The sequence below is a fragment of the Sinohyriopsis cumingii genome, chromosome 11 (genome assembly GCF_028554795.1).
Source record: "Sinohyriopsis cumingii isolate HCF-2022 chromosome 11, ASM2855479v2, whole genome shotgun sequence".
NCBI lineage: Eukaryota > Metazoa > Mollusca > Bivalvia > Unionida > Unionidae > Sinohyriopsis > Sinohyriopsis cumingii.
Window position 1 is genome coordinate 62,677,877 of NC_142971.1, and position 26,145 is coordinate 62,704,021.

Consider the following 26,145-nt stretch of genomic DNA (forward strand, 5'->3'; position numbering starts at 1 on the left):
TCTCTGATGATGACAATTTGATGCAGGTCACTCAAAATCTTATTTGTCAATGTACTGATTTGAATTGATCTGGTATGTCTCTGATGATGACAATTTGATGCAGGTCACTCAAAATCTTATTTGTCAATGTACTGATTTGAATTGATCTGGTATGTCTCTGATGATGACAATTTGATGCAGGTCACTCAAAATCATCTTTGTCAACGTACTAATTTTATATGATCTGGTATGTCTCTGATAATGACAATTTGATGCAGGTCACTCAAAATCTTATTTGTCAATGATTGTACTGATTTTAATTGGTCTGGTATGTCTCTGATGATGACAATTTGATGCAGGTCACTTAAAATCTTCTTTGTCAATGTACCAATTTAACTGATCTGGTATGTCTCTGATGATGACAATTTGATGCAGGTCACTCAAAATCATCTTTGTCAACGTACTAATTTTAATTGATCTGGTATGTCTCTGATGATGACAATTTGATGCAGGTCACTCAAAATCTTCTTTGTCAATGTGCTGATTTGAATTGATCTGGTATGTCTCATACAAATGGGACTGAACTGCACATGTAATTAGACAAATGGAGTTCAAATAATAATGGAAATTCTGTTATTTGCAATATGTTGTTGTTGTTGTTGTAGGGTTTAACACCATTTTTCAGCACACGATAGGCTATACATGGCGGCCAGTATTAATGGTGGAGGAAGAAACCGGGAAATCCTCGGAAAGAACCACCGACCCTCGAGAAGCAATTTGCAATATGTACTTGAAACCAAGTTGGAAAGTTTATCAAACAGCTGATCATATTGGAAAATTTATATTTTTAACCTTTTAAAACCAACCACATATTTTCTTGAGTCTATATTTCAGGCATATTTCTATCAATTTTTAAATTTAGGGCTATCCTTATGTAATAAATCATGTAAAATTTATTTTCCACAAAGAATTGAACCAATATTTAATATAATTCATAAAGCCACGAAACTTGAAAACAGAGCACCCACTGCATTAATGGATGCAGCAAAGCATATCCAATGTAAACTATTGAACACAGATCACCCACTGCATAAATGGCTGTAAAAAAGTACATCTTATGTAAACTATTGAAAACAGATCACTCACTGCATGAATGGCTGTAAAAAAGCAATCCAATGTAAACTATTGAAAACAGATCACCCACGGCATGAATGGATGTAACAAAACACCATCCAATGAAAACTATTGAAAATGGATCACCCACAGCATGAATCGATGTAACAAAACACATCCAATGTAAACTAATGAAAACAGATCACACACTGCATGAATGGCTGTAAAAAAGCACATCCAATGTAAACTATTGAAAACAGATCACCCACCACTGCATGAATGGATGTAACAAAACACATCTTAATATGTAAACTATTGAAAACAGATCACCCACGGCATGAATGGATGTAACAAAACACATCTTATGTAAACTATTGAAAACAGATCACCCAATGCATGAATGGCTGTAAAAAAGCACATCCAATGTAAACTATATAAAACAGATCACCCACCACTGCATGAATGGATGTAACAAAACACATCTTAATATGTAAACTATTGAAAACAGATCACCCACTGCATGAATGGATGTAAACAAAACACATGTAAACTATTGAAAACAGATCACCCACTGCATGGTTGGATGTAACAAAACACATCCTATGTAAACTATTGAAGACAGATCACCCACTGCATGGATGGATGTAAATAACACATCCTGTGTAAACTATCTCTCAAAGTTTCTATCATACTGATTGCACCTTTTTTACTATATACTGATAAAAAGTCTTTCTACAGATAAAGCCATAATTACTATACCGTTTCTTGCTTATAATCAGAGTCCTACAGATATATATAATAATAAACCCAACTACCAAAAATATGACTCCAAGACTATTAACAAGGTCAGTAAATCAGATGCAAGCTGACATCATTAATATGCATGGATCTCTCTTATTATTGACAGTCTAAGATCATGATGATATTATCCCATATTCCAATTTTGATCATAACTGAGTCATAACTATGGCTTTAAGGGTGGTAATAATTTTGTTCATAATTAGGTCATAATCATGGATTTCAGAGTGGTAATAATTTTGGTTGTAACTGGGTCATAATCATGGATTTCAGAGTGTTAATAAGCTCAGCCATCACAGGCAAGATCACTATCAAACCTGTGCAAGGTACCAGACGTCATAATCCCACATTTCAAGTTTGATCATTATTAGATTATAAAGATGGCTTCCTGAAGTGATACAAGCTCAGCCAATCAAAAGCAAGAACGCCTAATCCAAATGCTTGGATCTTGTTCATTACTGAATTTGTCAGAAAGCTTAATGATATAAGCATATATTCCCTGACTAATAGAAATTGGATCAGGCTTGTGGTTTCCTGAGTAGTAACAATCTCAGCCAACCACAAGCAAGATCACCTCATTAGGATGTATGGATCTCACTCATTATCAAATTATTTCAAGACCCTAATGATATAAGCAAATATTCCAAGTCTGATATGAATAAAAAATATGGTCTCCAGAGTGGTAACATGGTTAACCAATCAGATGTAACACAAATTCATTAATATACAAAGTTCTAGCTCATTATTAAACTCATTCAACATTTTAATGATATCAACTCATATTCCACATTTGATTGAAACTGGATCATAAAGATCAACTCCAGAACAGTAACAAACTATTGTTATCAGATGGACTCACCATAAAGAAGGTACTACTGATGGTCATAACATATGCTCATTTGACCTTATGGCCAGAAGAACTAACAATAATGAGTCTCACAATATAAATAACAGAACAATATTTTATAAAACTATTTAGAAATATTGTCAGAGTACAAAAGATGGGCACATGAATACATAAATAGTTTATATCCTGTGTTATGAACTAATAACATCCTAGTTATCTACATCACATGATGCAATTTTAACCAATCCAAATGCTTCTTACAAAGACTTAGTAAAAATAAGTAAATTATGTCTTTTTTAAACTTGTCTTCTGAAAATTTGTTTACAAACATGTAGCTGGGATCCAATGCAGTTTGATGAACAACCAACCAAAAACTCAACATTCCAACTAACAAAGGTTGCAACAATGTTTGCTCAAGAACTCTGAATTAACCTGGATAACATGATACAAACCTGCTTAATATCTGACTACATAATACCTGTCTGAAGGCATATCTGAATGCATAATACCTGTCTGACCATATAATACCTACCTGACTGCATCTCTGACTGCATAATACCTGTCTGCATAGCTGACTGCATAACACCTGTCTGACTGCATAACACCTGTCTGTTGGCATATCTGACTGCATAATACCTGTCTGACTGCATATCTGACTGCATAATACCTGCCTGATGGCATATCTGACTGCATAATACCTGTCTAACTGCATATCTATGCATAATACCTGTCTGACTGCATATCTGACTGCATATGTCTGACTACATAATATGTCTGACTGCATAATATCTGACTACATAATATCTGTTTGACTGCATATCTGTCTGACTGCATAATGTCTGACTACATAATATCTGTCTGACTGCATATATATCTGATATCTGTCTGACTGCATAATATGTCTGAACTGAAAGTATCTGCTGAATGCTTGCCATGATTAAACATCGAATACACATCTCCCTCAATAACTCGTGCACAATGGGACCCACAAACATAGACCGTACTATAAGTGAGGAAGCGAGTTACCAAGGGACCTCCAAAACTTTAAAAAATCCACTTAAACATTGAGAAAACCGTGAGGGGGAAGTTAGGAGACTGGGCTGTTTAATGACTGAATACCTGTTTTACAATCACATCGATGATAACTGTTAATAATGCACTTTATCTAATGATTCAAGTTGTTTGTTTTTCTGTTTAAATAACATTCATTTTCAAAATATGAAATATCATCCAAACTGGTTTAAACAACTATCGCGTTTATGCAAAAAAATCTGTGCATTACATCACTGCATTTTGTTTTGTTGAATAGTCTGGTTCCAGGAGTGGTATTTAATGATATCCTACCAAATCAAGAGTCTAAGTAGCAGGGTGCTAGACTTAACTGTTGATACACCACCAAACAAGATTCCTTTTTTCAAAAAGAAGCAACATTTATTTTGTGAGACAAAATTTTCTATGTTGAAACTCAATTTTTTTTGTTCAATTGTACAATATTGATGTTGTGATTTCATTGGAAGTAATAATGAAACTTCTTATCATCCTTGAGGGTATCTCTGAGTGCCAGTTCAGGAATTCTCTGAAACTTGCTTTCTCACAACCAAGCTCTTTATTTTACGAAGTATTCATTTAGCTTGGTTGCCTTGCTATCTTTGATCAATTATGAATGAGCCTGTTAATTTAAGGTAGTTTATGCTACATATACAATAATATTTTTAACAGAGTTCAATTGATCAATGATGTGAGTTCACGTGACATACGACAGGAGCCACTAGATTTTAAATTTGTATGATCTGAGTGCCTTTATATTTTCTTTTAATTCATCTCCTTTCTTTGATTCAAAAGACATAATTAACTTGATAATACAAAGGAGGCCAGCTTTTAATTCAGAGTATCAACACAACAAATATTTCCGCAAGTCAGTTATCAAAACACGATCAGCACTTAATTAGATTCTCAGAGAAACACTTGTGGACATCCCTGTTACGGTAGACTGACACATTTTACATTTAAATACACTTTGCATTTATGATGATTACACTTACGAGGAACTAAAAGATAGAAATAAAACACAAATTTCACTTAACAAAAATTATTTAATTGGTATCTAAGTGTTAATGTACTGCCTACACTAGATGCAAGTAACATTTTCATTTATCAAACATTCCTTGAATATCTTTAATTACGGTGTACTAAGAATGTTCTTTGCAAAGAAAATGTAACCAATTATGTGACTTCTTATTAAAAGTTGATAATTTCAAAATGTTGATTTAAATTTTTAGGTTCTATCTATTGTTTTTAACTATAAAACAAATGATATATCAACATTTCAGTTACCAGTTTTGATTGCGATTTTCATTCAGTTAAAGAAATAGGGATAATTTTTTTTAGTATTTTCTGGTTTTAAAAAAATGGGATCCACACCTGACCCCACGCTATAAGCGGGTTTGCGAGTTATCAGGGAGCAAGCTATCAAGGGAATGGTGTAATTTGTGTCACATCTGGACCTGTTAACCCTAACCTGGATCAATATTTATGATTTGTGCCATGCCTGGACCTGATTACGCTTACTGGGAGCAAGCTTTATAAGCTGTGTTATATCTTGACCTGGTTACCCTGTTATGTATATGTAATTTAATTATCTCTGTTAGTTTTACAACAACAAAAAATTCCATTACATGCTCTTATAAGGTTACTTAGTCTACTTGATTTGACATTTTTTTCTCAGAAATTCAGTTCAGTTCTGTTTGACCCGACTGTTATAATATTGAAAAACTGTATCTAGTTGCTGACCTTGATACAGAACCAGTAAGGGGTCTGGCAAACAACTATTTTAAAATTAATTTTATTATTCTTTCCCAGAGTAAGAACCATTGATTTCAGTTAAGGCCATATTGGAAGTATGTAATGTTAGGCATGTAAAAAGCTTCTATTTTGTTCTGGAAGGGTGACCATGTGACCCTAATACTGGAATTTGTTTTGCATCTTAAATTATTGTATAACTGTTTTCTGGATAGAAAATTTGGGCATTTGGGCTCTAAATGATTGATACTTAAAGGTGCCTTGTTGTGACCAGTTGGAGTTGAAATTTTATTTTATGGAATACAAGTGATTCTTTTCTTCCTGGAAATATGTAAGTGCTCATACAGAATTCTTGAACAAACACATTCACTGAAATTTATTTGGAATTCAAACCTGGATTAATTTTTGTGTGATTCAGCAAGGAACTCTTGACACAACAGCACTTTGAAGGTTGCACCAAACATCACTGCCTTCTATTTTGGATTTCATCGGGACTCAAACTCAGATTCATTTAGGACCTTTTAATAACAAGACTTCTATTTTAATTCTTGGATTAATTTTGGATTTGATTCATAAAACTGTAAGTTCTTTTTCTCATTTTTACTTTGTTTTTCTAGGGAAATAAATTATCTGATAAATTTTACAAAGCTTGTTGTCTTCACTCTTCTGTTATGTTTTGTAAAGCCTAAACAAGTAACAACCCTAAACTGTGTCACATCTGGACCTGGTAACCCTAACCTGGAGCAAGTTTCATAGTTTGTGTCACACCTTGACCTAGGTACCCTTACCTGAAGCAAGTTCTATAAGCTGTATCACATCTAGACTTGGTTACACTTCCCTGGAGCAAGCTTTATAAACTGTCACATCTGGACCTGGTAACCCTAACCTGGAGCAAGTTTCGTAACTTGTGTCACATCTTGACCTAGGTACCCTTACCTGAAGCAAGCTCTATAAGCTGTGTCACATCTGGACTTGGTTACACTTACCTGGAGCAAGCTTTATAAACTGTGTCACATCTTGACCTAGTTACACTTACCTGGAGCAAGCTTTATAAACTGTGTCACATCTGGACCAATTAAACAAAGTTTGTCAGCCGAGTGATTAAACTGTTCCTTTTCAAAGTACCTGAAAAATCAGACAATAAACTCAGATTATAGCCTGAACATCTTACATAGCCAAGTTAAAGTATCTATAATCAGCAGCCCAATATTTGTTTCCATCATTTGGAGTTAAGTGTCCATTACTGATGAAATGAGTCCATCATTTGGGGATATGTGTCCATCACTTGGGGATATGTCTATTATTTGAGGACACAAGTTCATCATTTGATGAAATGAGTCCATTATTTGGGGAAATGACATGTTAGAAACAAAATCTTCAGTTGAATATTTCACTCTGGGATCAAGAAAAAATTTACAAAATGTCAGAGTGATGGTAATTACAACTATTGTGTTTCTGAACTTTTACTAACTCCAGGATAATATGCAAAAGTTCTGATGCCTCTAAAAAATTGCTATGATGTCTGCAGTGTGGCAGTTTCAAGTGATGTCAAGTACTGAGGCTTCATGCCCCACCCAGTCACATCATCCTGACACCAGGCCGACCAGTCCTAACACTAACCTCTTGAATGCTGCTCACCAAGCAAGACAGCTGCTACTAACATTTTTAAAAGTCTTTGATATGACTCGGCTTGGATAAAACCTGTAACCTCCTGCATCCAAGATAGAGTTACAGACAGACATAGTATCAAGATAATGGTTAGCATTAAAAACGACATAAAAGCCTTTCTAAATTTGTTGAATTTGTTAAACTAGTAAGAGAAAGATATTCATTTAAATCTAATGCTGAAGTAAATACCAACTTTGTCACATAACAATCCTATATAAAGGATAAACTTACCACATTAATCTATTTTTTAAACATGTGATCTGGCATCATCAATGCCCTGCATGCATGAATACATGAATTAGAGCTGGGAACCATTCAAAATCTTGTATCACTGTACTTACGACTATACCAAAATAAGTACCATTTTATACCACAATTATATTAGGAACCAACAATTTTAATGTTTTGGTGTAGTGATCTGTGTTTAAAGTTTCTGACAATCAATAGCTGAAAAAATACCTTGCTCTGAATTAAAGCAAATTAAAAACAAATTAAACCCATTATATTATTTGAATTTTTTTATCATAACATAACAGAAAAGAAATATCTAAGCTCAAAAGAAAATCACAGCCCCTCCCCATTAAAAGGTCAGTACTGTTACATCAAAATAAAATCAAAATTTAAATAAAATCTCAGAAACTTGATACAATAGTGTTAAAAACTAAGCATCTATCATTTTCATTATATTTTTCTTCAATTCATCCCTCCAGCTTACATTATATTCAGATCCAAGCAGTCACAAGCTTCAAATGAAAACTGACTCTCAAGAATATGTATAAACCTGCTTAACCTATCACTGGCAGCCCAAGTCTAATTCTCCTGAAGGTAGACCTAACGTAACCCATCACTGGCAGCCCAAGTCTAATTGTCCTGAAGGTAGACCTAACGTAACCCATCACTGGCAGCCCAAGTCTAATTGTCCTGAAGGTAGACCTAACGTAACCCATCACTGGCAGCCCAAGTCTAATTGTCCTGAAGGTAGACCTAACGTAACCCATCACTGGCAGCGCAAGTCTAATTGTCCTGAAGGTAGACCTAACGTAACCCATCACTGGCAGCCCAAGTCTAATTGTCCTGAAGGTAGACCTAACATAACTTATCACTGGCAGCCCAAGTCTAATTGTCCTGAAGGTAGACCTAACATAACCTATCACTGGCAGCCCAAGTCTAATTGTCCTGAAGGTAGACCTATCACTGGCAGCCCAAGTCTAATTGTCCTGAAGGTAGACCTAACATAACCTATCACTGGCAGCCCAAGTCTAATTGTCCTGAAGGTAGACCTATCACTGGCAGCCCAAGTCTAATTGTCCTGAAGGTCGACCTAACATAATCTATCACTGGCTACCCAAGTCTAATTGTCCTGAAGGTAGACCTAACATAACTTATCACTGGCAGAGCAAGTCTAATTGTCCTGAATGTAGACCTAACATAACCTATCACTGGCAGCGCAAGTCTAATTGTCCTGAAGGTAGACCTAACATAACTTATCACTGGCAGCACAAGTCTAATTGTCCTGAAGGTAGACCTAACATAACTTATCACTGGCAACCCAAGTCTAATTTTCCTGAACGTAGACCTAACATAACCTATCACTGGCAGCCCAAGTCTAATTGTCCTGAAGGTAGACCTAACATAACTTCTCACTGGCAGCCCAAGTCTAATTGTCCTGAAGGTAGACCTATCACTGGCAGCCCAAGTCTAATTGTCCTGAAGGTAGACCTAACATAACTTCTCACTGGCAGCCCAAGTCTAATTGTCCTGAAGGTAGACCTATCACTGGCAGCCCAAGTCTAATTGTCCTGAAGGTAGACCTATCACTGGCAGCCCAAGTCTAATTGTCCTGAAGGTTGACCTAACATAATCTATCACTGGCTACCCAAGTCTAATTGTCCTGAAGGTAGACCTAACATAACTTATCACTGGCAGAGCAAGTCTAATTGTCCTGAAGGTAGACCTAACATAACCTATCACTGGCAGCCCAAGTCTAATTGTCCTGAAGGTAGACCTAACATAACTTATCACTGGCAGCACAAGTCTAATTGTCCTGAAGGTAGACCTAACATAACTTATCACTGGCAACCCAAGTCTAATTTTCCTGAAGGTAGACCTAACATAACCTATCACTGGCAGCCCAAGTCTAATTGTCCTGAAGGTAGACCTATCACTGGCAGCCCAAGTCTAATTGTCCTGAAGGTAGACCTATCACTGGCAGCCCAAATCTAATTGTCCTGAAGGTAGACCTAACATAACCTATCACTGGCAGCCCAAGTTTAATTGTCCTAATGGTAGATCTAACATAACATATCACTGGCTACCCAAGTCTAATTGTCCTGAAGGTAGACCTAACAGAACCTATCACTGGCAGCCCAAGTCTAATTGTCCTGAAGGTAGACCTAACATAACCTATCACTGTTAGGCCAAGTCTAATTGTCCTGAAGGTAGACCTTGCATGACTTATCACTCTCAGCCCAAGTCTAATTGTCCTGAAGGTAGACCTAACATAACCTATCACTGGCAGCCCAAGTCTAATTGTCCTGAAGGTAGACCTAACATAACCTATCACTGGCAGCCCAAGTCTAATTGTCCTGAAGGTAGACCTATCACTGGCAGCCCAAGTCTAATTGTCCTGAAGGTAGACCTAACATAACCTATCACTGGCAGCCTAAGTCTAATTGTCTCGACAGTAAACCTAACATAACCTTTCAAACTGATTAAGTTGAGTCAATCATACTTTCTCTTCCAAATACTGATTGGAAAGAGCTCATATCCATTCATATATATGACCTTCTTTCATTGGCACATTGATGCATTTATGTTTGTGTGTATTCATAAGAAACAAGGAACTTTTAGCACTGACAGTCACTAGTTAAAAGACAGCATAGTATATATTTTTTCCATGGCTTTTAATGGTGAATTACTAGAAACATTTTGAAAAGAAAACATATCAGATGTAGGAAATCATTTGATTAATAATGTACTAATCAATCATCAAAATATCTAACCTATCATAGCCATCAATAGAAATGTCAAAAGCTTAGGATTCTTCTACTGGGTACCTGTTGAAAGTAATGACTGGTTACCCGATCCAAGGAAATTTGTATTAAAATAAAATTAAAATAAGGAAATTAGATGCAGGTCCAACAGTGAACACAGGAGCTCATATTGTGGTATCAATTTAACAATCAGTCATATAAGTATTATATAGTAATACAAAAATAAGTTGTAAATAGGTTTAGTACATCATTTTCCTTTGCCCAATGTGAGGGCAGTATTCCATTCAGCAAACTGGACTTGCATATTGAGCGGGCACGATCATGGCAACATCATGCAGCAGCATGGATAAATGGTCTGGCATTCCTTAAAAGTATGATAGTAAGCTAAACTTTGAAGAAGCATATAAAGTCAAATGCCTGAGCAAAGAATCAGTACCAAATTTATTACCCTAAGCAAAATCGTCAAATATCAGCACTGATTCGTAAATAGGTTGTTCAAGAATGGAGAAGTGTCCTCCCTTGCATTATTATATAGTAAATGTATGACAAGTAAATTGTAAGCAACGATATGAGCCTCCATGATGATGAATACATGTGCACACAACATAAGCCTCGAACTGTAATCATTATTGTGGTCTCAATCTGGACTTGAAAACTTTTCTTTTTAAGGGATAACCAATTGTCCATTTTATTACCCATTACTCTGATGGCCTAGTGGTTAGAGCGTTTGCCTCTGATGTGGGAGGTCGTGGGTTTGATCCCCGGCCGAGTCATACCAAAGACTTACAAAAATGGTACTAACAGCTGCCTCGCTTGGCGCTCAGCATTAAGAGGTTAGTGTTAGGACTGGTCAGCCTGGTGTCAGGATAATGTGATTGGGTGGGACATCATGCTACATGTCTGCAGCATGATGCCTCAGTGCAAGACATTACTATAAACTGTCACACTGCAGACATAGCAATATGACTGAAATTTTTTAAAATCCAAATCACTCACTCACTCATTTTATTGCTCAGGTTATTATCAACAGGCATGTACCCAAGGACTAATCAATTGTCCATTTTATTACCCAGGTTATTATCAACAGGCAGATACCCAAGGGCTAACCAAGAGTCCATTTTATTACCCAGGCTGTTATCAACAGGCAGGTACCCAAGGGCTAACCAAGTGTCCATTTTATGACCCAGGTTATTATCAACAGGCAGATACCCAAGGGCTAACCAAGTGTCCATTTGATTACCCAGGTTGTTATCAACAGGCAGTTGCCCAAGGGCTAACCAACTGCCCATTTTATTACCCAGGTTATTATCAACAGGCAGGTTCCCATGGGCTAACCAAGTGTCCATTTTATGACCCAGGTTATTATCAACAGGCAGTTGCCCAAGGGCTAACCAACTGCCCATTTTATTACCCAGGCTATTATCAACAGGCAGGTTCCCAAGGGCTAACCAAGTGTCCATTTTATGACCCAGGTTATTATCAACAGGCAGATACCCAAGGGCTAACCAAGTGTCCATTTTATTACCCAGGTTGTTATCAACAGGCAGTTGCCCAAGGGCTAACCAACTGCCCATTTTATTACCCAGGTTATTATCAACAGGCAGGTTCCCATGGGCTAACCAAGTGTCCATTTTATGACCCAGGTTATTATCAACAGGCAGTTGCCCAAGGGCTAACCAAGTGTCCATTTTATTACCCAGGTTGTTATCAACAGGCAGTTGCCCAAGGGCTAACCAATTGCCTATTTTATTACCCAGGTTATTATCAACAGGCAGGTTCCCAAGGGCTAACCAAGTGTCCATTTTATTACCCAGGTTGTTATCAACAGGCAGGTACCCAATGGCTAACCAGGTGTCAATTTTATTATCCAGGTTATTATTAACAGGCAGGTACCCAAGGGCTAACCAAGTGTCCATTTTATTACCCAGGTTGTTATCAACAGGCAGGTTCCCAAGGGCTAACCAAGTGTCCATTTTATTACCCAGGTTGTTATAAACAGGCAGGTACCCAAAGGCTAACCAAGTGTTCATTTTGTTACCCAGGTTATTATCAACAGGCAGGTAACCAAGGGCTAACCATGTGTCCATTTTATGACCCAGGTTATTATCAACAGGCAGATACCCAAGGGCTAACCAAGTGCCCATTTTATTACCCAGGTTGTTATCAACAGGCAGGTACCCAAGGGCTAACCAAGTGTCCATTTTATGACCCAGGTTATTATCAACAGGCAGATACCCAAGGGCTAACCAAGTGTCCATTTTATTACCCAGGTTGTTATCAACAGGCAGTTGCCCAAGGGCTAACCAACTGCCCATTTTATTACCCAGGTTATTATCAACAGGCAGGTACCCAAGGGCTAAACAAATTATATACAACTAGGATAAAGAAATGTGAATTTAAACAAAAAACGAATTAGTTCAGAATATATACGTACTTGCAATTTGTCTGGTAGTGTCCATCATTTCAATGGGGATGTAGGGAGAGGGCTGGAAATTTTGTTCTATCCAGGATATTTTTACTGTCAGATTTTGCTTTTTTTATTCCACAAATCAGAGCCAGTGTTGTTTTTTTCAAGGTATTAGGGAACTTAATACCTATTTTCCAAATGTCATCACTCCCCCCACCCCCAACTAGGGATGAAACTATTAAATGACATATTGGTGCATTGATACTTTCTCCATATCAATATCCATTTCAATACAAGAGATTAAAAATCAACACAAAATGATACTTACCATACACAAGTTATTTTAATCTTGAGTAGTCGTGAATAAATTATTAATTTGCCTTTTCAATCTTTAAATTAAATTCATTTGCAACATCCAGTGCAGAAGCATGAACTCATTTCTGTCAGTAAAACAGAAAAACTCTTGCAAAGACCTACATGGATTCACCAAATTAACAAACACAAGTTGGCTTACTCACTTGGTCTGAAATATGCCCCCACGTTCCAATCCCACCAATTCCTTGCTAATTATGCTCATACACTGCAGCCATATACATGTATCAGCATAGAGAAAACATTCCAGGTTTTTTTCCCCATGCATGATTTAAGTACCTTACTGTTCATTAAATAACCATATTAAGCAAAGTTTCTATTGCTTCTCATCCTGTCTACTTGCAATCAAATATGGGGGCTATACTTCTAGCATGTCACACAAAGAAAACGTCATATTTAATTTTGATTGGTGGTTATTATTTGTTCATGTACAAAAGCAAAACAATAACCATCAATCATACCAAGCTGGTATATTTTGTGTGATACACTGGAGGTACTGGCATCCAAACTAGGTCAATTTACAAATCAAAAGAGAAACTTTGCACAAAAGTGACCATTAAATGATCCGTAAAGTACCTGAATCGTCCATGGGGAACAAGTCTGTAATGTGTCCATTTAAACAGATACATGTAATCAGTGACTTAACATGCTGATGGGAATAAAAGTAAAAAATTAGCACAGAATCAGCAAGAGGCCAGACGACACAAATGTTATAATCACTTTGTTACTTTGCAGAAAGGAAGTGGGGCTTGTCAACAATTTCCTTTTTCCCTGTCAAAAATGAGTGTCCATAGGCATAGCATTTATTTTGCATCTGCAAGAAGTACAATGTGAAGGATTCAGTTCTTAGTCATCTCTGCCTACAAAATAAGACTTGTTCTAGATAAGATTTCCTTTGCAAGAAGAAAGGCACTTTTTCTTCTGTTTTGAAGATAACACCATATTGATTTCTAAATTTAAGTGATGACATGAAAAACAGTGCAAAACAAAGGGAATGGTGACCAAGATGAGTCCTGCACAGAATCAAATGCAGCATCCTGAAATGGCCTCAAAGGATCAATTAAAATCACTGACAGCTAACATTTAGTCAGTTTGGAAGTGCTTTTTATATTCTGTCAAGGATGACAACAGCATATGATAAGTCTTTGTCTGCCTCTAATCTGCTTTCCATACCAAATCATGCCAAGATCACCAGATGATGTTTACACCTATGTAAATGATGGCTGCATGCAAAATTCCACTAAAAAATTCCAATTAATCATGAAGTTATGAGCAAGTGAAGGGGTAGGGATAGCATATTTTATTCTCTTGTGAATTCTTTGGCTTAAAATGGAGGGTAACTATTCAAATGCATGAAAGTTAAAGATATCAGGATAAAATTTACTACACTACATACCTGTCACCTGGGGAATGTGAATCTGAGCTCAGATTTTCAATGTCTCATATATTTGAAGAGACATACATCCTTAAAGTTGGCCTTTTGTCCATTAACAATTTTTTCTTCAGATTTAAAATTAACACTACTACCTGGTCATTTATCACAAATATGAAACAATTTTGTTTTGAAATTATGCAGACAAGGGATTGTACCAAATTAATTTGATCTTTATCAAGTTCATTTACCTTTTTAACAACATTCTCAAAATTATATGAGTGGAATTTTATATAAAAAAAATGACAAAAAAACTTGTTATTGCTTTGTTTGTATTCTTTATTTTAATGAAAGGAAAAAGCATAATCTATATGCAGTCTTGCGGAAAACACAATTTCGTTAAAAAAAGCATAATGATATAGCCAAGAGCACAGTGGCTGGCATGTGTGAATTTATATGAATGAAATGGCTACAAAATATAGAGTTCTGGTTTCATATTTCAAATCATTGTGCCTTTGCAGCATACAGTAAATATTTTGTCAAGTTCTAAGAGTATACTGCACAAATCTCCATGTTCTGGATTTTGCTACACCTTCAAATATTATTGCATTATCATTGCATCATCTCCATGCCCTGGATGTTGCTACACCTTCAAAGATTATTGCATTATCATTGCATCATCCCCATGCCCTGGATGTTGTTACACCTTCAAATATTATTGCATCATCATTGCATCATCTCCATGCCCTGGATGTTGCTACACCTTCAAAGATTATTGCATCATCATTGCATCATCTCCATGCCCTGGATGTTGCTACACCTTCAAATATTATTGCATCATCACTGCATCATCTCCATGGCCTGGATGTTGTTACACCTTCAAAGATTATTGCATCATCTCCATGCCCTGGATGTTGCTACACCTTCAAATATTATTGCATCATCATTGCATCATCTCCATGCCCTGGATGTTGCTACACCTTTAAAGATTATTGCATCATCTCCATGCCCTGGATGTTGCTACACCTTCAAATATTATTGCATCATCATTGCATCATCTCCATGCCCTGGATGTTGCTACACCTTCAAATATTATTGCATCATCATTGCATCATCTCCATGCTCTGGATGTTGCTACACGTTCAAAGATTATTGCATTATCATTGCACCATCTCCATGGACTGGATGTTGCTACACCTTCAAAGATTATGCATCATCTCCATGCCCTGGATGTTGTTAGACCTTCAAAGATTATTGCATCATCACTGCATCATCTACATGCCCTGGATGTTGCTACACCTTCAAAGATTATGGCATCATCATTGCATCATCTCCATGCCCTGGATGTTGCTACACCTTCAAATATTATTGCATCATCATTGCATCATCTCCATGCCCTGAATGTTGCTACACCTTTAAAGATTACTGCATCATCTCCATGCCCTGGATGTTGCTACACCTTCAAAGAGCATTGCATTATCACTGCATCATCTCCATGCCCTGGATGTTGCTACACCTTTAAAGATTATTTCATCATCTCCATGCCCTGGATGTTGCTACACCTTCAAATATTATTGCATCATCATTGCATCATCTCCATGCCCTGGATGTTGCTACACCTTCAAATATTATTGCATCATCATTGCATCATCTCCATGTCCTGGATCTTACTACACCTTCAAAGAGCATTGCACCATCTCCATGCCCTGGATGTTGCTACACCTTCAAAGATTATTGCATCATCACTGCATCATCTCCATGCCCTGGATGTTGCTACACCTTCAAAGATTATTGCATCATCATTGCATCATCTCCATGCCCTGGATGTTGCTACACCTTCAAATATTATTGCATCATCATTGCATCATCTCCATGCCCTGGATGTTGCTACACCTTCAAAGATTACTGCATTATCATTGCACCATCTCCATGGCATGGATGTTGCTACACCTTCAAAGATTATTGCATTATCATTGCATCATCTCTATGGGTCAGGGTTTATAGCATGTATTGTCATTTCCCCATTTTCTGGAAATATCATTCATTTTTAAAATTACCAGGGAGTCACAAACACAAGGGAAGGCAAGCAAATACTGTAGATCTAAATTTGACATTTCCAACTGTTTACATTATATTTCTCATTATTTCCCCATAAAATAAGTAATCAATATTTGTACCTGAAATAAATGTGTACTTTTGTAAATAAATGTGTACTTTTGTATATAATAAATCAAATAATATAGCAGTTTTATCTTGTATTTCTAATTTAATAGTTTAACATTTTAAAAGCAGCTGATTCATCTTTTCATGCAAAATTTAAATAAGTCTACTTAGTTTTATTGAAAAATAATAGATGCTACCCGATAAAGTCACTAGCAGATGCTATTCTGCCCATTTTACCTGGACGATGGGCAAACGCAGTTTCTCCTCTATGTGATCACAAAAATATACCATTGTTAACAAGGCACATGGAAGAAAAGTCTACTTATAAATCAAATATGTAGATATTAACAGAAAGCTTGATTTGCATTATGTTTATGTATTTAATATTGCAGAAGTATCTTGAGATTCAATGAATTTATTTAAACTCCCAAATACCATATAAAGTCAATGGTATATCAACTCCCAAATACCATATAAAGTCAATGGTATATCTGCCAGCTGACCACAAATATGGCGAATGATGATCATTCGGGAACTATCTATACATTAAGAATGAAAATTTATTGAAAACAGGGTTCATGCAGTAATATATATATATATATATATATATATATATATATATATATATATATATATATATAAAGATATAAAATAAATGTTATTGAATATGCCCTGTTTTCAATAATTATAAGGGTTTTACTAAATTTGTATGGGAAATATGAGTTTTTCAGATGGAATACTGCATGCTGCATGACCGTGTTCATATTTTCCCATACAAATGCAGTAACCTTTTTATTATATGCTCATTTTTCTTATTCTACCTAGGGCTTAATTATATAAACAAAACACACTACAAGAAACAACGTAAATGAATGTATGCCATATTCCAGACTAAATACACAAGCGCAGATTCATCATTACACAATAACATTATTATTGCACACATAACTCTGCCCAGATAAATCTTAACTTTGTCACGTGCTAGACATAACTTCCATAAGAAAGTGTCATTTTGGTCGACCTAAAACTGAAATTTGGGGTCATATTGTGAATGAATGTGCATTGCAACAACTTTTCCATTTGATCTGGAATTAATAGATTTGGGTATTTTTGTTGATTCTATGAAATTTCATGATTATGGACTGGATTCATCTTTGCAAATTCTACATGAAATACATCGGAATGAAGCAGTGAGGGAGAAGCGTGTTGACATCTGCAAGTGTGTATCTGTTTTGTCATTGAATATTTTAAACTATAATGTGGGAAAAATATGAAGTCTTTCAACTGCAATTATCAAAAAGATGCTATGGAATTTAATGCTTATTTCATTTTGAGTGCAGTAAGAAGGATGTAATTGCACTTACAATTTCGAAATGTGTAATTAAGCTTGAGAACCCATGATATGCTCATGTAATTCAGATTTTCAGAACTAAGAAAGTACATTTTGAGGAAATTCAGGATGTAAAACTGTAGTATATTTTATGCCATTCTTATTACCAGCTAAAGGAGACAGTTTATTCCTTGTCACTTGCATGTTATTTGTAAGTACCCAGCAATTTTATGAAATCTTGGCATCTATCGCCTAATTAAATCCGAAACACTGTATCAAAAAAGTTACCGTGGAATGTAGCAGAACAGCTGGTATGTGGCAGTCCACGTAAAACATCTGCTTTATTTCATTCAGAACCAAATTTAATCAAAAAAAGTGTAAAGGGTCTAGTACGTGAGTCTACATTATTTGTTTACAAAATAAAAGTACTGGTGTCTGCATCATATTCCATTGTTAGTTTACAATAGAAAGTAGTTCCTTTATGAGTGCAATATGAATTGTGTGCACAAGTTCAATATGGTAAAATACTGCATGATTCTGAAAATGCAAAGTTAACGGAGAAAAAAATGAGCATATATATATATTTCTGCTCTATAGTTATCTCACACCATCCCGTTTGATTGTACCCCCTACCAATATAAAACAAAAAAGGCATCAAGGATATAAAAAATGCATAAAACTTTATAATTTCATCCATGTACCACGTCTAACCAGATTGTTGATAGGTCCCAAACAGTCAACCTGTTACCATTTCAAATCAAATGTGAGATTCTTATGCAACACTGTTGCTATGTTAGCTTGGGCCAGTATATGTTTTCAAGTAACAGATGTGATATAGTTCACCATGTTTGAAAAATCTCAATAATTCTGTAAATTTTGGATTCACTTATATCTGAACACATGTATGCAAGAGTTCCTTTTATTTCTTCATTCAATTTATTCTAGAAATATTCTAAACAGACATTGCAAATATTGGACACAGATAACAGTTTTTGCTGAAATAGACTATTATAGAAACCAGAAATGGACAATGAGCAGTCAATTTACTTGTTTACATCAATAATCTGTGAGAACTAGGGACCCCTTGGCAATAATCAGGTCAGAAATGATAAACCAATGAATGAAATTACATTTTGTTCATTTTTTATATCCTTTGTGCTTTTCGTTTTTAAAATCGGTAGGTGGATACAAACAAACAGGAGGGTGTGCTAATACTATAGTCCGAATCAGCCACAACTGAAATCAAAATTTTGATCGAGATTATTGTAATAGTCATATGTGCATCATTGTACAATTTAGTCAGTCCATGAGGACATTCTCAACACAAGCAACTGTTGCAGAAAGAAGATGCCTGTCTTTAAAGGATTTTGCTTCGCACCATACGTGTCTATATTCCTCCCACTCCCCTTCCCTCTTCGCCCTTGTTTAACCTGTAACAGTTTCAAACGTATCAAAGGTCAAAACCTCCTGTGACCATTTGCTGTATACACATGCTGTAGACTGTTTTACCAAAACTCCAATCATAACAATAATTGCAGCATTTACTTTGAATCGTGACGCCTGCCAATAAAACAGCAGCTTGGAGTAAAATTATAACAGTAAACTGGGTGAACACCCTGTCGTTTGGAATTCATCTGACACATGCACGTCCCTGGTCTAATTATTTGGTCTAGGGCATGACCCACAATTTCATTGCGGTTCAGGCCAATATAAGAAAAATGCTCACTCAAAACAAAAGTCAATTAATCTATCATTAAGCCAATAAGGTCCATCTAATAATTGCATGTCCGACTTTCGAATAATACTGTCATTGAAGCTCAATACTGTTTCGTCTTCTTCTGCCATGTTCATCTTTGTTGAGGGGAGGTTTGGAACAAGCTCCTAGACGATGGTAAAAGTCTTTCCCAGGTAGTGGTAGTCCGGCCATCCATCGAAGTCACGGCGACCAGGTAGACCAGTAAGTTGTTCTCCACCTTCTTTTATTTATTTTTTGTTTGTTTGTTTTTGTTTTGTTTTGTTTAACTGGAGAACAACTTGTTGGTCTAAGAGACCAGGGTACAAGGTTCACCTTGTGAAATTAAGTTAGGACAGGTACAAGAATAAGGGGACGTCCATTAATTATGCCAACAATTTCTAGGCAATTTTTTAGACCCCCAATCCCCCCTTGTCAAGAACTGTCAAACTTTCAGTGACCCCCCCCCAATAAAATTTTATCCCCCCCACACACACACACAAACTAACAATATTTTACACGGCTGGCTTTTATGCTAAAAATAGAATTATGGAAGTTGAAAGATCTACAAATAAATTTTAATACAAGTCAACATCATCTTCATCTAACCATTCGCTTAACATCTCTCCATGAGCAATAATTGTCATCAGCTCTCTCTGTCTTTTGGCAGCCACTCGTAATGGCCGAATTCTTCGCGGAGGGGGATGTTAATTTTCGTATATAGGCTACAGCAATTTTACAGCACATGCAAATGGGGGGGGGGGGGCATTTGCCTGAAATGAACAAGACTCTTATCAAAGTGTACAAAATTTGTAAGGCATTAAGGTTACTGTATCTGGTTGCAGAAGTTGTATGCTTGTGTAGGCTATATAATTTATTTATGTATTATGTTAAAGATGACTGTATTATAGTCGAGCTCTCAAGTTTCCTAGGCTCATTTATCCATCCTTGGAGGGATAGCTCATGGACTTAAATATATATGGCATCTATACATATAACATAGATGCTATTTAATAGAAGTCCATGGATAGATATACTATTTAGATGTCTATGGTTCAGTGCAGTCTTTGAATTTAGTAACAGCTTCCCTTAAAAAATCTATCTACAGTCAACAATCTCCAATGAATGAAAACAAAATATGATGATGCAAGACTATGACTTCCTTGGCAAGAGCTCAACCGGTTTAGGATTAAACTGGTGGGCTGTTGACGGGCGAGCGAGTGTGTGCCATGTCAACGCACCGATTAATTTCCTATTTTTTTATTTATTAAATTTATTGTAAAAAATAACATTGTTGACGTCAATTTATCTTGAACTCCCCCCTCCCCCATATCAACAATTGTCAAACTTCTTCAAACCCCCTCAGTAGTGAATAGGGATACATTAGCGACAATGGGAATTAGCATTACAGACCCCCCTGGGAACGATTAGCGACAATGGAAATTTAACATGGAGAAAAATCGTGGGTCAGTTAGCGACAAGGGGAATTAACATGGGAATAAATCGTGGGTCACTCTAGCGACAAGGGGAATTTAACATGGAACTATAGTGTGGGTCTGTCTAGCGACAAGGGGAAATTAACATGGGGAATAGAGTTTGGGGTTTTGGGATTTTTTTTTTTTTTTTTAATTTTTTTTTTAAATTTAAATTTAAATTTAAAAAAGGGGTAGGCAATTGAAAAGTCATTCTCTTTTCGAGAAATATGGGGGCCCTGAAAAGGGCCTTTGGGTTTATGTTAATGTATCCATTAACATAAAGGGCACCGCATTGGTCTTCTTCTTGTCCTTAGGCTGCGTCTTACTGTTGGTCCGTAAATCAGCACTCTTTTCAGGCATCCTTGTCTTTCAACGTAGATCCTACGTATCCACAGGCTAGTGTTTGTCCTGTGGACAACGGTCCACTTGGATCGGACATACATGAGCATGTCCGTCCTAAACATCATGGAAGACACAAGGGTGGATGACTCAACTGTGGTCCACATCTTGAAGCGACGAGAACAGGTGAATCAATGCAGTGAACTGCGCTTATTTATAGGTAGAGGTAGGATTGAAACGGATTGAGTTCATTCACCAATCCGAACACGCGTTACAAAATTCAGTCAGCCCACATCCAATCCGAAGAGAACAGTCTGTGACGTCACGTGGTCTATATAGATTCGCTAGTGCTTGTGTACAGTCAATCTATGCGACAGTGATTCAACATGACGGAAATTCAGAAAACGATCCATTGGGGTGCACCAGCAGGGGAGACTGCCCAAGGGAACCAGGACTTACTTTCAGAAGAGGTGAATTGGGATTTTGTGGATTTTCTCTCCTCGCAAGAATTTGTTCCGGAACCTTCGTTACCTTCTTCATTACCGCAAGTGGAGAATTTTAGACAGAGACAGAAAGAAGAATTGGAGAAATTTATACAACGACAAAAGGAAGCGGAACAAGCTTTTCTCTTACAGCAACAGCAGCAAGAAGAAGAGGTAAGAAAAAAACAACAGCAACAACAGCAAGAAGAAGTAGCAGCAAAGAAACAAGAGGGTGAAAATCAAACGGTCACGGTACTGTTGGACATTTTAGCGGAGTTAAGAAGTCTGAAACAAATGTATCAGACTTCTTTATTACGACCGAAGAGAATACGACCTTCCCGAGCTAAACACGTCAACCCTGTGACTAAGCCTACCGTACCACCCTTAGTGATTTCAACCCAATCATCATCATCAACATTACGCAGTCCAGAAGTAGGCCTTGGCCGTGGCAAAGGCTTAAGGCAGTTAAAGTTGATTGCTGAAACTCACCCCTACACCATAAAGAAAAAAGGGCCTTTTCAGGGCCACCCACATTTCTCGAAAAGAAATACAATTTCAATTTGCCAATAACTCAAAAAAAACCCCACCCATTTTACCCTTATAGTACGTGTCTGTGTATGAGTGCGTGAGTGTAGCTTCTTATTTTAAAATCAAAACTCAAAGACACTTACCTTGTATCATTAATTTATTCTATTCTCCATTTTTTACAATCCAATTCACAATTCACAACACAATTCTTTAATTAAAAGTTCACTGACTTCTTCTTTCTCCTTGTTTAGTCTCTCTGTTTTTTCAATTTCTTCACCGTTTTATCCTCATTTTCTTCCCTTCTTCTTTTCTTCTCCTGTTTCTTTGCCTCTTTTAAATAGAATTGTCTTCTTTCTTCCTCTTCTTCCTCTGAAGAATCCCTCTCTTCTTCCGAAGAATCCCTCTCTTCTTCTGAAGAATTCCTCTTTTCTTCTGATTCCTCTTGTTTCTTTTTTGGGCAATCTGGAGACCAATGTCTTTTTTCTTTACAATAATAACAGGTATCTTGACTTTTGTCTTTTTTAGCCCCTGTTTTTTTTTTCTTTTTTGACGGTCTGGACATTCTGAAGACCAATGCCCTTTCTTCTGACAGATATAGCAAGTATCTTGACTTTTATCTCGAAAGGAAGGAGAGTAGTCCGTGGGCTGGTCTGAAGAGAATTTTCTAATGACCCCTCGCAAAGCTCTGACGAAACGTTCGATTTGGTTAGTCTCTTCCATCGTTGTGCTCGGCTTGAGAGTGAAATGAATAGTGAAAGGACAAGACACACACCCTTTTATATACGCTGGTCTGCCATGACTATAAATTAGTCTATGGTGTTTAAACTTGAGTCATTTGACGTTTTGCACTCAAGATGAAACGATCCTATTCATTCGAGAAGATAGAAGAAGAAAGTAAGAGGCAGAAACGTGATCTATCGCCTCGTACCAGGGCTGAAATCTTGGCACAAATTCATGCCAGTGATTTTGAAGAGGACATGAGTGAACCAGAATTTGAAACCTCTAAACCAAGTTCGCCACCCTTAGTCAACCCTGAAAAGTACTATTCCATTCGAGAGACGGAAAAGCGCTCCTCTAGAAAATTTAGAACCACGGCTTACAAATACACGGTGAAGTTTAAAGATTTCAAGGCTGAAGTGCCGTTAGAGAAAGCAGAAGTGTTCATCACTGGGGTGTGGGATTCTTTGCTCACTTCACTCAAGCGACAATGTCAACCCAAAGAAGACGATCGCTTGAGACTTTCCATACAACACGACGGTTTGAAATCCCCTGTTTGGATCGAGTTTAGTACCCCTGCAGAATTGACCGCTTCCAAAAGTCATGGACAAGATTCAACACGTACAACAATCTAATGACCAGTTTGACATCACCGATGGAAAAGCCACACTGGACATGACCCACGTCTCTCCTCCTCAAGGGACTGGACGCAAAAAGATGTTATTGGTGGACGACCTTCGCAACACCAAAAAGAGTCTCGTCCGAATTAACAACCCTCAAGACCAGATGTGTTTAGCCCGTGCCATCGTGGTGGGACGAACCTATGCCGACAAGAACGACACGGTAGAATGGAAAAGAGCCTGGAAAACTATTCAACGATCCGACCGAGCCAAACAACGAAATGAAGCAGAACTCCTGTTGAAACAAGCCGGACTGTCCAAAGACACACCCTGTGGCATTCCTGAGATGCAAAAATTGCAAGATGCCCTAGCTCCACGCTACACCTTGAAAGTGCACCCTCAAGAAATGCGCGGGCCTCTGTTGTTTCGAGGCCAAGGTTTTAAGGACGGAAAATACATTCATGTTTATTATCACGATGACCATTTCGATACCATTACCAGTATCACCGGATTCCTGGGATACGGTTATTATTGTGAGAAATGTGACTATGGTTATAATAATCGAGAGCAACACAAACATTGTGGATGGAAATGCTCAGGATGTTTGGCCTCTCCACCCTGTCTGAGCGAAGAAACAGTGCCTTGTTCAACTTGTCTGCGCACGTTTGTCAGCCCTACCTGTTACCAACAACATTTGAAAACGCAAGGTTCACAGAAGAAATGTGCTTGTCAACTCCTGAAATTGTGCCCTACCTGTGGACAAGGCATATGTACCAATACTGCCAAGGCACACGTATGTCGAGGAAAGAAAAAATGTCACATTTGTCACCACATCGTGGACTTGGAACACCAATGCTACGTGCAAAAATACCAACCCCCACCAGAGAAAGAGGACGGTCACAAGAAGAAAGGCAATTTCATCTTTTTCGATTTCGAATGCATGCAAGAGACCGGTATTCACATCCCTAATTTCTGCATGGCTCATCGAGCATGCGAGAAGTGCATTCAAGAACATATCTTCAGTCATTGCCCTCACTGCAGCAAGATTCCTGGAGGGCGTGAAAAAATCTTTCGGGGACCAAACACGTTAGCCGATTTCGCTCGATGGGTCTTAGACCCCATCGACAAGACGTGGAGCCAAGAGGACATTGAACGTTACGGAGATTGTCATCGTCATGCCACGGTGATGGCTCACAATTTTTCCGGATACGATGGACAGTTTCTTCTCAGATACTATACGGAACAAGGCACCGAGCGTCCTAAAGTGACTTTGAACGGAGCCAAAATCATTTTCATGCAAGTGGGACAAGTACAGTTTAAAGATTCGATGAGCTATTTGGCCATGCCTTTGAGTCGAATGCCTAAAACGTTTGGAATGACAGAAATGGCTAAAGGGTACTTTCCACACTTTTTCAATACGGAAGCCAATCAACACGCCGTTCTACCCCATTTACCTGAGGCTCACTATTACGACCCCGACAACATGCGTACCGAACAACGAGAAGCTTTCTAAGCTTGGTACCAGGCTCACGCCTCGGACCCTTTCGACTTTCAGGAAGAAATGCTAAAGTATTGTCGTTCCGACGTGGACATTTTACGGCGTTGCTGTGGAAAATTTCGAGAACTGTTCATGGAACACGGAGGGGTCGATCCTTTGAAAGAAGCTTGTACCATTGCCAAAGCGTGTTCCTTAGTGTATCGACAACGATTCATGCCTGAAAACACCGTGGCTGTCATCAGTCCTCAAACGACCCACTTTGTCAAACGTCAATACTCGGTCAAAGCCCTACGTTGGTTACATTACTTGTGCGACAAGGAAGACAAATGGATTCAGCATGCACGCAACGGAGGGGGTGAAAAGACCATCGGAACGTATTCGGTAGATGGCTGGGACTTAGAAAACCCCAAGATTGTGTACGAGTTTAACGGTTGCTTATTTCACGGATGTCCCGTCTGTTACCCTGACCGTGGCACTAAAAATCAGTTTTTGCAACGAACCATGGAAGACTTGTGCCAGGACACTTGTCAGCGGCGCCTAAAGTTGGAACAGGATGGATACCAAGTGGTGGAAATGTGGGAACACGAGTACGATCACCGTATGAAAACCGATCCCGAGTTTAAACGCCTCGTGGAAAGTTACCAGTTCATGGACCCACTGAACCCGAGGGATAGTTTGTACAGAGGAAGAACCAATGCCACCTGTTTGCTGTACCAAGCCGACGAAGAGAAAGGAGAAGAAATCAAATACTTGGACGTGTGTTCGCTGTATCCCTACGTGTGCAAATATTGTCGCTTTCCTGTAGGGCACCCGCGATTGCTGACGCAACACATCGACCTGAAAAACATTCGACAATACGAAGGCTTGATGAAGTGCAAAGTTTTGCCTCCCACGAACCTATACCATCCCGTCT

The 26,145-nt window shown here is 37.7% G+C and overlaps 1 protein-coding gene across 2 annotated transcripts in view; it reads right to left on the reverse strand.

Moving 5' to 3' along the window:
* The window catches only part of LOC149788560 (sentrin-specific protease 8-like), a 59,565-nt gene extending 39,869 nt beyond the window's left edge, over positions 1-19,696 (reverse strand). For both annotated transcript variants that reach the window (XR_016424168.1, XM_089974596.1), the window contains exons 1-2: positions 19,568-19,696; positions 6,573-6,661 (exon numbers count right to left, since the gene is read on the reverse strand). Coding sequence is in view for 1 of the 2 variants with exons in the window: in XM_089974596.1 (XP_089830722.1) it covers positions 6,573-6,661; positions 19,568-19,692 (214 nt within the window). In the remaining variant the exon portion in view is untranslated. The remainder of the gene's footprint in view (positions 1-6,572; positions 6,662-19,567) is intronic.
* Positions 19,697-26,145: the final 6,449 nt, after the last annotated feature.